Genomic DNA, 10,704 nt, shown 5'->3' with positions numbered 1-10,704 from the left:
TCTGAGACTTAAGAACTTGGAGAAATAAACTGAATTAATTAGTAATTATTCTTCTTCAGATTTGGACATTCATTTTAGTACAGCATGGTTAACAGCAGCATGGCTATAACTGAACGAGGGGGCAAATGCTGCTGGGCCCCGGAAGAAGGGGAGCCCACCAGCTGGGTGACAGATTGCTCTTTACTCTCCTTCTCACACCTCTCTGAAGAAGACAGTGGGGCTGGGGCACATTTTGTCACGGGCCCACTCCAACCTTGCTATACCCGATGGTTTACACATCAATAGAATTTGAAATGTATGTTGTTTTAAAGGGCTGGCTTTAAAATAAAATAAAAATTTAAGGCAGATTGGCAAGGTCCTGCATGAACTGTACTTTGGAAAAACTCTCTCAAGTTCTGCACCAACCAAGGTAACATTCTGTGTCAAAAAGAGCAAAATCAGAGGGCCTTAATAGATCATGTAAATCAAGTAAACCTATATTTCTCTATGTTTCATAGTGCTGTTCCACCCCATGACAATGGCAAATTATGTCCAGCCCCACTCTATTTTCTGAGAATTCATGGTCATTCATTGCCTACAGCCCTGCCAAAGCCAAATGAACATTTAGCCCTAACCTACACTAATATTATGCAAGTTCCAATTATTCAGTGTCATCCCATACACAATAACCAATACCACTGTTATGTACATGGGGGCATAGTAAACCAATCCTTACCAGAGTTAAATAGCCCCACTGGTATACCAGTTATGTTATGGCTACAGTCAGAACCTGAGAATGTGTATATGGATTTAGGCTCTGTTCACACTAAACCATTGGGGGCATGAGGAATCAGGATGCAACTTTGTACAGTCATGAGACATAAGTTTTGTCACCTAAGAAGCTTATGTCCTAAGGAGGACACAGCAAACTCTTCCTGACACATGCAAATTTGCAATTTTTTAAAACAAATAAGCTTTTATTGACATTTATTTCAATAAACCTAGAACTCTGAGCAGCAATAAAATGCATTAGAAGCTAGAACTGACAAACCTTGTGCAAAATTAGAGAGAAGACCTACCTAGCAACACAGTCAATCAGGTACTCAGTCCATGATTGCCTAAGGATCAAATGGAAGAAAAATTCTTCCAAAATACCAGAAGGCCACATCTGAATTATCCTCAATTCCTCTGTGGCAAAATAATCTAGTCTCCCTCAAGTTTGGACTGATCAAGATAGCACAGACAAAAAAAAAGTACAAGACGACACTTCTATAAGGAATGGTTCAAGTTGTCCCAGTTCTTTTTGCATGATCCTATTTGACACTACGTGTTTGTGTAATGTGCACTGAAGTAAGGTAATCCATGGTTTCAAAAGGCACATGAGCTGTGCTAAGGTTTAATGCCAAGAGTGCCTGCCACCAATCCCTGCATAATATTCTGTAGATTCTTATGATGAATCTTCATTCTGAATGCTTGTAAATCTTAATTCTCTTGATAAAAGACACTTAAATTTCACTCTATGGACTCTATATGAAAATTTATTTTGTGGGCAGTGTTTTAAGCTCCTAGATTTTTGTGTACAAAAATTTAATCCCTGTTCAAACACCTAGTGTACAAGGCAAGGCAAGAAAGGTGATAAGACCAAAAAAGAAGTCTATTTTCAAGTGTGCCTTTACATCAGATTTTCCTATTGATCAAATAGAAATAGGACTTCAACAGAAGTCAAAAACGTGTGATTACACACCTGCAAAATCCAGGGAGAATCTTCCTTTGTTGCTTCCTAGATGTGCACACACCCCATAACCACTAAAAGTATGATAGTTAAATTGTCCTAGATCGAGAATTCGCATTCTGATCATAAGCTAGTAGAATGGCATTCTTCCACAAGCTTTGACTACATAATTGATGCATTTAAACAAGTCTGTTTCTTTCTTCTCTCTATCTCACTAAAGGCAGACCCGACCGGTCTCCTCAATATTTACAGAGATGTTCATTATGAGATTTTATCTTTGTCGTGAGACAAAGATACAATTGTGCAGCTAAAGATTCTGAAGCCCAACAGTGACATCATCTTTGTTCTTCAGCAGAAACTGTTCACACGCTTGAAAGGTGGAATGGAAGCTTGAGGACAGGCCAGCAATGTTCTTTGTGATGTAGCCCAGCACACCCGGAGTGGCCTGGTAGTAATAGGACACCTGGAATCAAAAACATGGTGTCAGTTATTGCCAGAGTAGACTGCTGGCCTCAAAAGGAGATCATCCACTCCTTCCAAAATGAGCATCAACTGCAATGCCAAAGAATTTTCTCTTTGAACTTCATTCTAAATCTTAGCTCACCCAAGACATTGGTTTGCTTAGTAAACAAAGCGAATTCTGATTGTGGTTTTAGCTTGGATTTTTAACTTGGTTAATTTTATCAGCCTGGTGCTTATATTGTAACTATTTTATAAATGCTGTGGGCCACCCCAAGCAGTAATGTACTGGAGGAATGGAGTATAAATATTTTAAATAAATAAATAGTAATAGAGTAAGACCAGGGCTGGCTCTACCATTAGGCAAGGTGAGGCTGCTTACCTCCAGCAGCAGACCTTGGGGTATCATTAAAGGGTAGCAAATTGTCAGTTGTTTAGTAGATTACATTTTTACCAGCATGGAAGACAAGCACCAAGTGGATTTTCTGCCTGAAGCACCAAGATGTCTTGGGTAATCTTTGGATACTACAAGTGTCTCAGGGAAACAAACCTCAAGACTGATCCAAGCATTTAACTGGCAGCAAACCACATGGATACCTTTCCATGTGTGAAGCATTGCCTTTATGGTTTGTACCTAATTTAATGACAAAATCCTGGAGCCAACAATGGGCAGACTTTTCACAAAGCTGTTTTCTCACAGAACCACTCCCAAACATGTTGATCTATATGATTGGATGGAGAAAAGCACTGCATGAACCACAAGCACACAGATACTCAGCAAGCCATTTCCACTACTGCAGCAACTCCAGAAAGTACTGTTGCAACTAAGATCACAGCTGTGTGTTGCTGGACCCTGCAAATGCTCTTCTTTGTGACAATGTTCACAAGCAAATTCAGGAGTGATTGCATGAGGAAAACTGGCTAGGAAAATGCCTGTGGACCCTGAACCTAGGTGTTTTCATTACTGGAGATAGGTGGTCTGGAAAAGAACATCTATTCCAATAATATGTACCAAAAAAGGGATCAATTATACAAGTATAGACAACAGGGGCCAAGATGTGTCATCCCAGAGCTGTCTAAAGTCAACGAGCCAGCATGGTGTAGTGATTAGAGTGCTGGAGTAGGACCGGGGAGATCCGAGTTCAAATCCCCATTCAGCCATGAGACTTGCTGAGTGACTGGGCCAGTCACTTCTCTTTCAGCCCAACCTACTTCACAGGGTTGTTGTGAGGAGAAACATAAGTATGTAGTACACTGCTCTGGGCTCCTTGGAGGAAGTGCGGGGTATAAAATGTAAAAAAATAAAAATAAAAGGTAGATTTGGGAAGACGAGACTATGTAGAGAAGGAGAGCCTCAGAACTATTTGCAGTGCAAACAGAGGGGTACATTGTCTGAGAAAGACAATGAGCCTTTTCTCATGAGGGCTAGAAGGCGGGCTGTGGGGAAGGCTGGTTAAATGTACCTTCCCTGCAGTCAAGCAGTTTTTTCTCCTTGGGCGGGCAGCTCACCCACCCAGACAAGCACCCGCACCTGCCGGTAGCTCCAAGGGTCGGGGTGCCAGGGTGCATTGCCTCGCGTCACCCTGCCCCCTGCGAGTGCATGGTACATTATGGGCATGTGTGTTTCCCCCAGCTGCTCACGTGTTTGCAAGATGTTAGAATGACAGTTTGCTGTGATGTCCAAATTGGACAGACTGCGATGACACTGAGTTAAAACCTGGGTTGTGGTGAGTTTACAAATCCCCCTTCCCCTCCCCAAGTCTGTCAGCTGTCTGACACACAATCAGACAAACGTGGTTAGGAGAGGACTTGCTCTCCCAACCCCATTTAAAAGGGTGGCTCCACAAGAGGGGTTTGCTGCCATGGTGCCACCAGGATTGGGCACGATTGCAGAGGTTCACACGCGGGTGCTAAACTGGGCTGGGCTCCCTTAGCCCGGTTTTGCATGTGAATAGCATCATTGACAACTTGGGAGGAGGTGGGCTATAGAATGAGTAGAGTATGGGTGCGATAGACTCTTGTTGGATTGTCCAGGTTGTGGTGGGCTCACAGGGCCCTCCTCCCTCTGCCTCTCTTTTCTCAAGTTCTGTCCTCTAACCAGAGCTTCCTGCAATGTCAAAATCAGACAAACTATGGTTAGTACCATGTTCTGTAAACTCATTTCAACCCAGGTTTTAACCCAATGTTACCACAGTCTGTCCAAATCGGACAGCAAACTATCATTCTTGCAAACATGTGAGCAGGTAGGAGGGAAACACACGTGCCCACAACAAAATCTTTAAGTAGAGGTTTAAAGGATTGTCTGAATAGAGACATTGTCTCTTGCTGCTCTGCTGTACACCTGGTGGCCTAAAAGCTTACCTTGGTGAGTTCATCTGTTTCCTGCCAAATACAGAAGCCAGAACATAAGGTCTCCCCTCGGGTGTACTCTGGCTTTGCAGGATGTGTCGGCAATGTGACTGACCTGAATGCTACAACATATGGATCACTGGAAAAGAAAGACCTGGTTACTTAGGACAAGAGAGTTACCCCTTCCTTTCACCTGCTCTGAAGTTAACCACCAAAAAGGTCCCTGCTGCATTTTTCTGGTGGGTTGAAACTGCTCTGGAACACACCCAGCTAGTTTTTATATCAGCATTTAATACACTCCTTTAGCTTCAAGATCTCCAGAAGATATTCTGAAAGGCCAGTTGATCACCAATGTAACTTGTATGGATATATGTGGGGGCTACATTCAGGGTAGAGTTGATGGGGAAAGAAGGTTTGCCAATGTACCCTTTGCCACAAGGCTTTCTTCGTGACACCAGGATGACAAAGTCCTGCCGTTTGTTTTCTTCGCTGATAGTTTGGCTAATTACGTGGTAGATCATGTCATCTTTGTCAACTTGCTGGACAAGCTCAGCACTCCTGCAAAGAGATTTTCATTTTGGCAACGATTTAAAAACCCAGGAAAATACTACTACTACTAATAATAATAATAATAAATAAACTTTGTTAGCCACCCCATAACAAATTGGAAAACCATTTCTGTGTAGCTTCCAATCACAATAAAGGTAAATATGTACAAAACAACTTAGGTCCTGCAGTACAAAAGCTAAGGAGTAACAACAGTCAACTAGTTATCCCTTGGGAGGATGGCAGGGTGGGAGGAGAAGAGGCCTCTTAAGATAATCAGTGGCACAGTGGTCCATCGGCTTCAACATCCTGCTCAGGTCTGTATTATGCTCAATTCTGCACGAGAAGAGAAAAGCCACTGCATGTAATGCTGAGCATGGAATCCAACTTTCTGAGAATCTCAGCTTTATTTTGTTCAAGGGAACTTCCTAGCCCTTCAGTTTGTGAAGCTGATACATGGAAGCCTTGGAGTAAGGAAAACCCTTATTCTGCAAGACAGAGAACTGAACACGACTGACTGTAACAATCTGGCTCTGTTCCAGAGTACTTACGCATAATGATCATCCCACTCGTGTCTGTGTAGCAGGTCCGAGAGCAGCAGGAAGGCCTGCATTGTGTCAATGCAGATGGTCATCTCTATTCGGATAGACAGAAACTTGTCTTCCTCCAGCGTATACATCTTTACCTTAGACCGTACAAAGAGAGGCAGCTAATGCTAGAAACCATCCCTAAGGAGGACTCTTCATCCCACCCCAATGCACATGCCTGGTGGATATCAATCAATAAAATGTAACAGAAGGGGGTACACAAGGTTCATTGTTCTTGTTCACTCTCTTCTAGGTACCATGAGGTAGTCCCTGCAATCACAAAAGGGTCTCCTCTGGATTCAGTAAGGACAGGTCTGCAAGAGTCCCTGTGCTGGCAACCATTGAAGAAACGTTGGTTTTAGCACAAACAGTATTGTAGGTGCAGTTCAAGCAGAAGCAGCTGAGGGCTATTCCCAAAGGCCATTTCATTTATGCTTAGTTAACAAGATTCAACCTTACACAGTACAGCCTTTTCAGCTGTTATCAGGGCGCTTTCATATCACCACACACACAGCCTGTGTCAGGACTGGGTTCCAGAACCTCTTTCCAGTGCCAGAACTCAGCCCTGAAACATATGACACAATCAGGCAAAAGGGCTACTGAGCAAGTGCAGCAGGCCTTACCTGGCCACCAAGTTAGCAGATAGCCTGGTCTCAAAGTGAAGGATTTATGTGGCCAGCTAGCCAGCAGTCCAATACCTCTATTCTTACAAATCAACAAGCCTGCTCATAAATATTCTGATGCTCTTTTCCCCTCATTCTGTGCCACCCCGCCCCGCCACCCACCAATAGCAGCAGTATGCAATTATTGCCTTTAATTGGATGTGGCACCTGCTGTGAACCAAGATTTACACACACTTCTACAATGCCATCTCCCTTGGGACAGGGCACTCAACCAAGCAGCAAGTGGGGTCCACATCTCTTACATCCCTTCCAACTTGTCCACATGCCCTGTGCAAAGTGAGGGTGCAGCAGATGAATGCAAACAGTTGCCACCATAATTCTGCCCTCTAATCGGGTATCTCCATCATTGGAAATAAAACTTTGTGGACCCAGAGGTATTTTCAGAGCTTTGGGTAAGGAACAAAGAGTTCAAGGGGAACTATAAGGCTGGACCTTTCAAGGCAGAGAGATGGTCTTTATCTTGGGAGAAATGACTCACTCTCAGACTTTATATATAGTAGCCACAGCAAATGATCTCCTTATCCCCAGACAGCAGAAGAATTAAGGGAAATCCTGACTCCTGAGAGATAGGGAGTCTTTTAATATGGTAGGAGATGTGCAAACCCCAGCAGGGAGGGAGGGGAGAAGGAAATGACAGCACATTAGGAATACTGGAGTGGGCAGAGAAGGGACTTCTGGCTTGTCTCACACTGTTATAATGGGCACTATCCAAGTGATGCCCAGCACATACCACAGCTTTGCTTGTTAAAGCAAGAACTGCAGTATCTGAGCAACTCCAGTTTGAACTTGTCATGACTTGAAATGAATTGTTTGGCGTGTTTAGAAGAATACAAGCATGCAGCGACAACCAATATATTTAAAGTCATGTCTATTTAGCCCTCAGATTTAGCCAGCGGAGTGCTCAGAAACAATGGCAGTGTTTGCTGGGATGGTATCAACTGATTGTGCAGTTCCCAACTTGGGTTCCTCCAGATATTGCTGCACTACAACTCCCAGCATCCCCAGCTAATATTTATTATGGCTGGAGATACTGGGAGTTGTAGTTAAGAAACATCTGGAGGAACCCAGATTGGGAACCACTGACTCTGGGAATCACTATATGTGAGAAGGGCCTTGAAGAGAGGCTGGATGATCTGCAATCCAGGCTGAACAGGGTAAGTTACCTTGTCTTTTTCAGAGGCAAGAATCCAGTTTGCTTTAGCTACTAGTGTCTTCAGTGCAGTAACATTGTTGTAACTCAGATAAACCTGCATTTAAAAACACAAGACAGACAGCAAACAATGGAAGCTTTCTGGATTTGTTGAGCTCCACTCAACCCTGTTACAGCCTTTTGCTATTCGTCCCTCTCACCATCGCCATCTTTTTTAAAATTGTAAACCTTTGGGCAGGGACCGCTCTGATTTTTTAATCTATTGTAAGGCATCTACTAGTACATATAAATGCTCTAGAAATAAAATGGATACATAATTCCACTTTAAAATGTTGCCTCATGCTCTTTGTGATACTGAATTCCATGGAATAGTTGGGGGTTTTACAATTCTGAAGTCTCAAACATTTAGCAGAATTTGTCAGTTTCCACAGAATTTCTGCAGAAGTTACAGGAAGTGAAATGCTGAGAGCCAGAGTGCCATTACATCAATCTCTGTGATCATGAGGAAGTGGCAAAGAGTCAACAGCTTGTGAATGACTTGCTCTTCTGTCTCCCAGTATCTTTTACTTCTCTTTTGCCAAAACACCCAGGCCCTCTCTTATACCATTTACAGGCCAAGAAATTCCTGCCAAAATATATACAACCCCATTTCAAACGAATGAGACTTGTTCCAGACAACGAATCATGTATATTAAATAGATCTGCAATTTCTCTTAATCTGTATAATACATGCAGGGCCAGAGAGCCCAGACTTTCAGAATATATGTTTGCACATTGAGGAATGTGAGATTTTCGGAGTATATTGCTCACATTTGATAACAAAATAAACAGAACAGAGAATGTGTCTCTCATAGGGATATAGAAAGCTGAAAGTCCATCTTGCTCAGTATTGTCTACGCAGACTGGCAGCGGCTTCTCCAAGGTTGCAGCCAGGAATCTCTCTCAGCCCTATCTTGGAGATGCCAGGGAGGGAACTTGGAACCTCAGATGCTCTTCCCAGAGCGGCTTCATCCCCTGAGGGGAATATCTTGCAGTGCTCACACATCAAGTCTCCCATTCATATGCAACCAGGGCAGACCCTGCTTAGCTATGGGGACAAGTCATGCTTCCTACCACAAGACCAGCTCTCCTCTCCATATTTGTTACCACAAGACCAGATCTCCAGTGCTTCATCAATTTTACTGGTCTTTCGTTCATTTCCACACCCAATTCAAAGTGCTAACCTTGATTTTTAAAGCCCCAAACAACCTGGGATGAAGATATCTGAAGGACTGCCTATCTCCATACAAGTCTGTCAGCCTTGATCCTGGCACACCCTTTCAAGAATGAAGTAGGAAGCTATCAGGCACAAAAGCTTAACAGTGAGACCCCATCTATAGAACTCCTTCCTAGGGATACATGAATGCCATTCTCTCTCCTCCTTCCCAAGGGTGTTAAAACCTTTGTTTTGGGGGAAGTCTTGGCAAAGAGGAACAGTTTTTGTGTTGTAAACAGCTATTCCTCGACCCTTGGCCCACACCGATTACCGCTAGCACTGTCAACATTGTTAGAAAAACATTTTGCTAATATGTTTAACCTTCGTTTCGCTGCGTTATAGGTTGGCCCTTTTAGTTTTTTTTTGCAAGTACATTTTCCTATGTTTAATATGTTTAATTTCTCTCATCTGCCTTGGAGGTCTCTTGTCAAACAGAAAAGCTGCACAAAAATATGTTAAGTATGAAATAAAAAACTAAGGACTTGGCAAAACAAGTCCTCTAACTTCAAATCAGAAATCTAGATTTCAGTGTATCATCTTATTGCAGCAAGCTTTCATTATAAGATACATTTTCATTTCTAAATATCCAGTTTTCATGGTACAGCCTGGGACATTAAGCCTGGCTAAAAACTCATTATAGATGCTGAAGTACTACACCGAGGCCAGCCAGCATTCTAACAGCACCGTTTCCAAGCCACGAGAGAAACAAAACCCTAGTTTCTTTGCTCATGAGCAGCATTTCTAGCTACCTTCCACAAGAGGGCCCTTATTCCTCAAGACATCGGTGGCACGGAAAATACTATAGTATGGGATTCCCACACTTCTGTGGGCAGCAGTGTGGCCATTAATCTTCCCCTTCCAGGTGTTCTAAGAGTTTTGTTTTAAAGCCCCACAGAGTACCGCTTGAGGGGAGAAGCGCAGACATTTGGACCACTGCAGCTTTTGGGGGTGTATGCATATGTGCATGTGCAAACATACATGGGCAGAATCTTTTCTTCTTTACGTATCATTTATTTCAGTGGGGGTGGGATCTCTTTTTGAGAAGGGGGTTAATCCAGGTTTTCTGCTTCGGAACAGAACACTCAAGGTTACTGGTATTGTTTTGGTTTTGAAATACAGAATACAAAACAAAACTAGTAGCCTCAAATCAGAGAGCTACATACCTGTACATGACAAAATAAAATAATAATAGGAACAAAAGCCTGTTGAAACAAAAAGTTTCAGTAGTGTTTAAAGACTGGGGGTGGGGTTTGCGGGATCTCCAAAGGCAGGAATTTTACATCCTAGGTGTCTCAACAGAGTAGACCCTTTCCCTCATTCTCACCAACTGTGCTTCTGATGGTGGAGAAACCCACAGAAGGCCTGCCCAACAATTCTCAGTGGTTGGGCAGGAGCATAGAGAAGGAATAGTCCTTCTTCCTGATCCAAAGCCCTTTGCTGAGTTTTTCATAGACCCCTTAAAGGAACCTAAAGCTTCACTAATATGCAAAAGTCAGCAACTTGCAGCACACAAAGGGCCCACTGAGACGCAGCTGAATTCCAGCATTTCTGGTTTGTTTTTTCGTCGGAACACACCTCTCAAAATTCAACAGAAGTTTCATTTGGCCCAACAAATTGACTTTTGTAGTCAAGATTTGAAGTCGGCTTGTTTGTTTTAACTGTGGTTCAATTCTCCACCAAATGTGTCCAAGCCAACCCTGGTGGTGTATTCTCAGCTTGTTGCAAGAGCTCCACCCTCACATACAGAGAAGCAGGCACAGAGCAGCCGAGAAACACCTCTGCTCTAGGCTGCCAATGACTCTCCATGGTTTCTCCTCTGAAAGCACACTCGGATGAAACCTACCCAGCAACTATTGATGTCACTGTTCCCATCCTCTCACAGCAACAGCCACTCTCTTAAAGCAACAGTCCCATGTGTTGCATGCTGGGTAAACTAAATGACCAGGAGGAGGATTGTGGGACCC

At 43.2% G+C, this 10,704-nt stretch overlaps 1 protein-coding gene across 3 annotated transcripts in view; it reads right to left on the bottom strand.

The window, feature by feature from the left end:
* Window positions 1-935: 935 nt before the first annotated feature.
* ACOT11 (acyl-CoA thioesterase 11) overlaps window positions 936-10,704 on the bottom strand; it is a 151,609-nt gene continuing 141,840 nt past the window's right edge. For all 3 annotated transcript variants that reach the window (XM_053243603.1, XM_053243604.1, XM_053243605.1), the window contains 5 exons: window positions 7,499-7,582; window positions 5,617-5,750; window positions 4,946-5,077; window positions 4,532-4,658; window positions 936-2,174 (listed from right to left, as the gene is read on the bottom strand). In XM_053243603.1, the coding sequence (XP_053099578.1) occupies window positions 2,019-2,174; window positions 4,532-4,658; window positions 4,946-5,077; window positions 5,617-5,750; window positions 7,499-7,582 (633 nt within the window). In that variant the 3' untranslated portion in view covers window positions 936-2,018. The remainder of the gene's footprint in view (window positions 2,175-4,531; window positions 4,659-4,945; window positions 5,078-5,616; window positions 5,751-7,498; window positions 7,583-10,704) is intronic.

The sequence above is a fragment of the Hemicordylus capensis genome, chromosome 4, assembly GCF_027244095.1.
Source record: "Hemicordylus capensis ecotype Gifberg chromosome 4, rHemCap1.1.pri, whole genome shotgun sequence".
NCBI classification, from domain to species: Eukaryota; Metazoa; Chordata; class Lepidosauria; order Squamata; family Cordylidae; genus Hemicordylus; species Hemicordylus capensis.
Note: the sequence above shows the minus strand (reverse complement) of the source record. Positions and strands in the feature narration are given on the sequence as shown.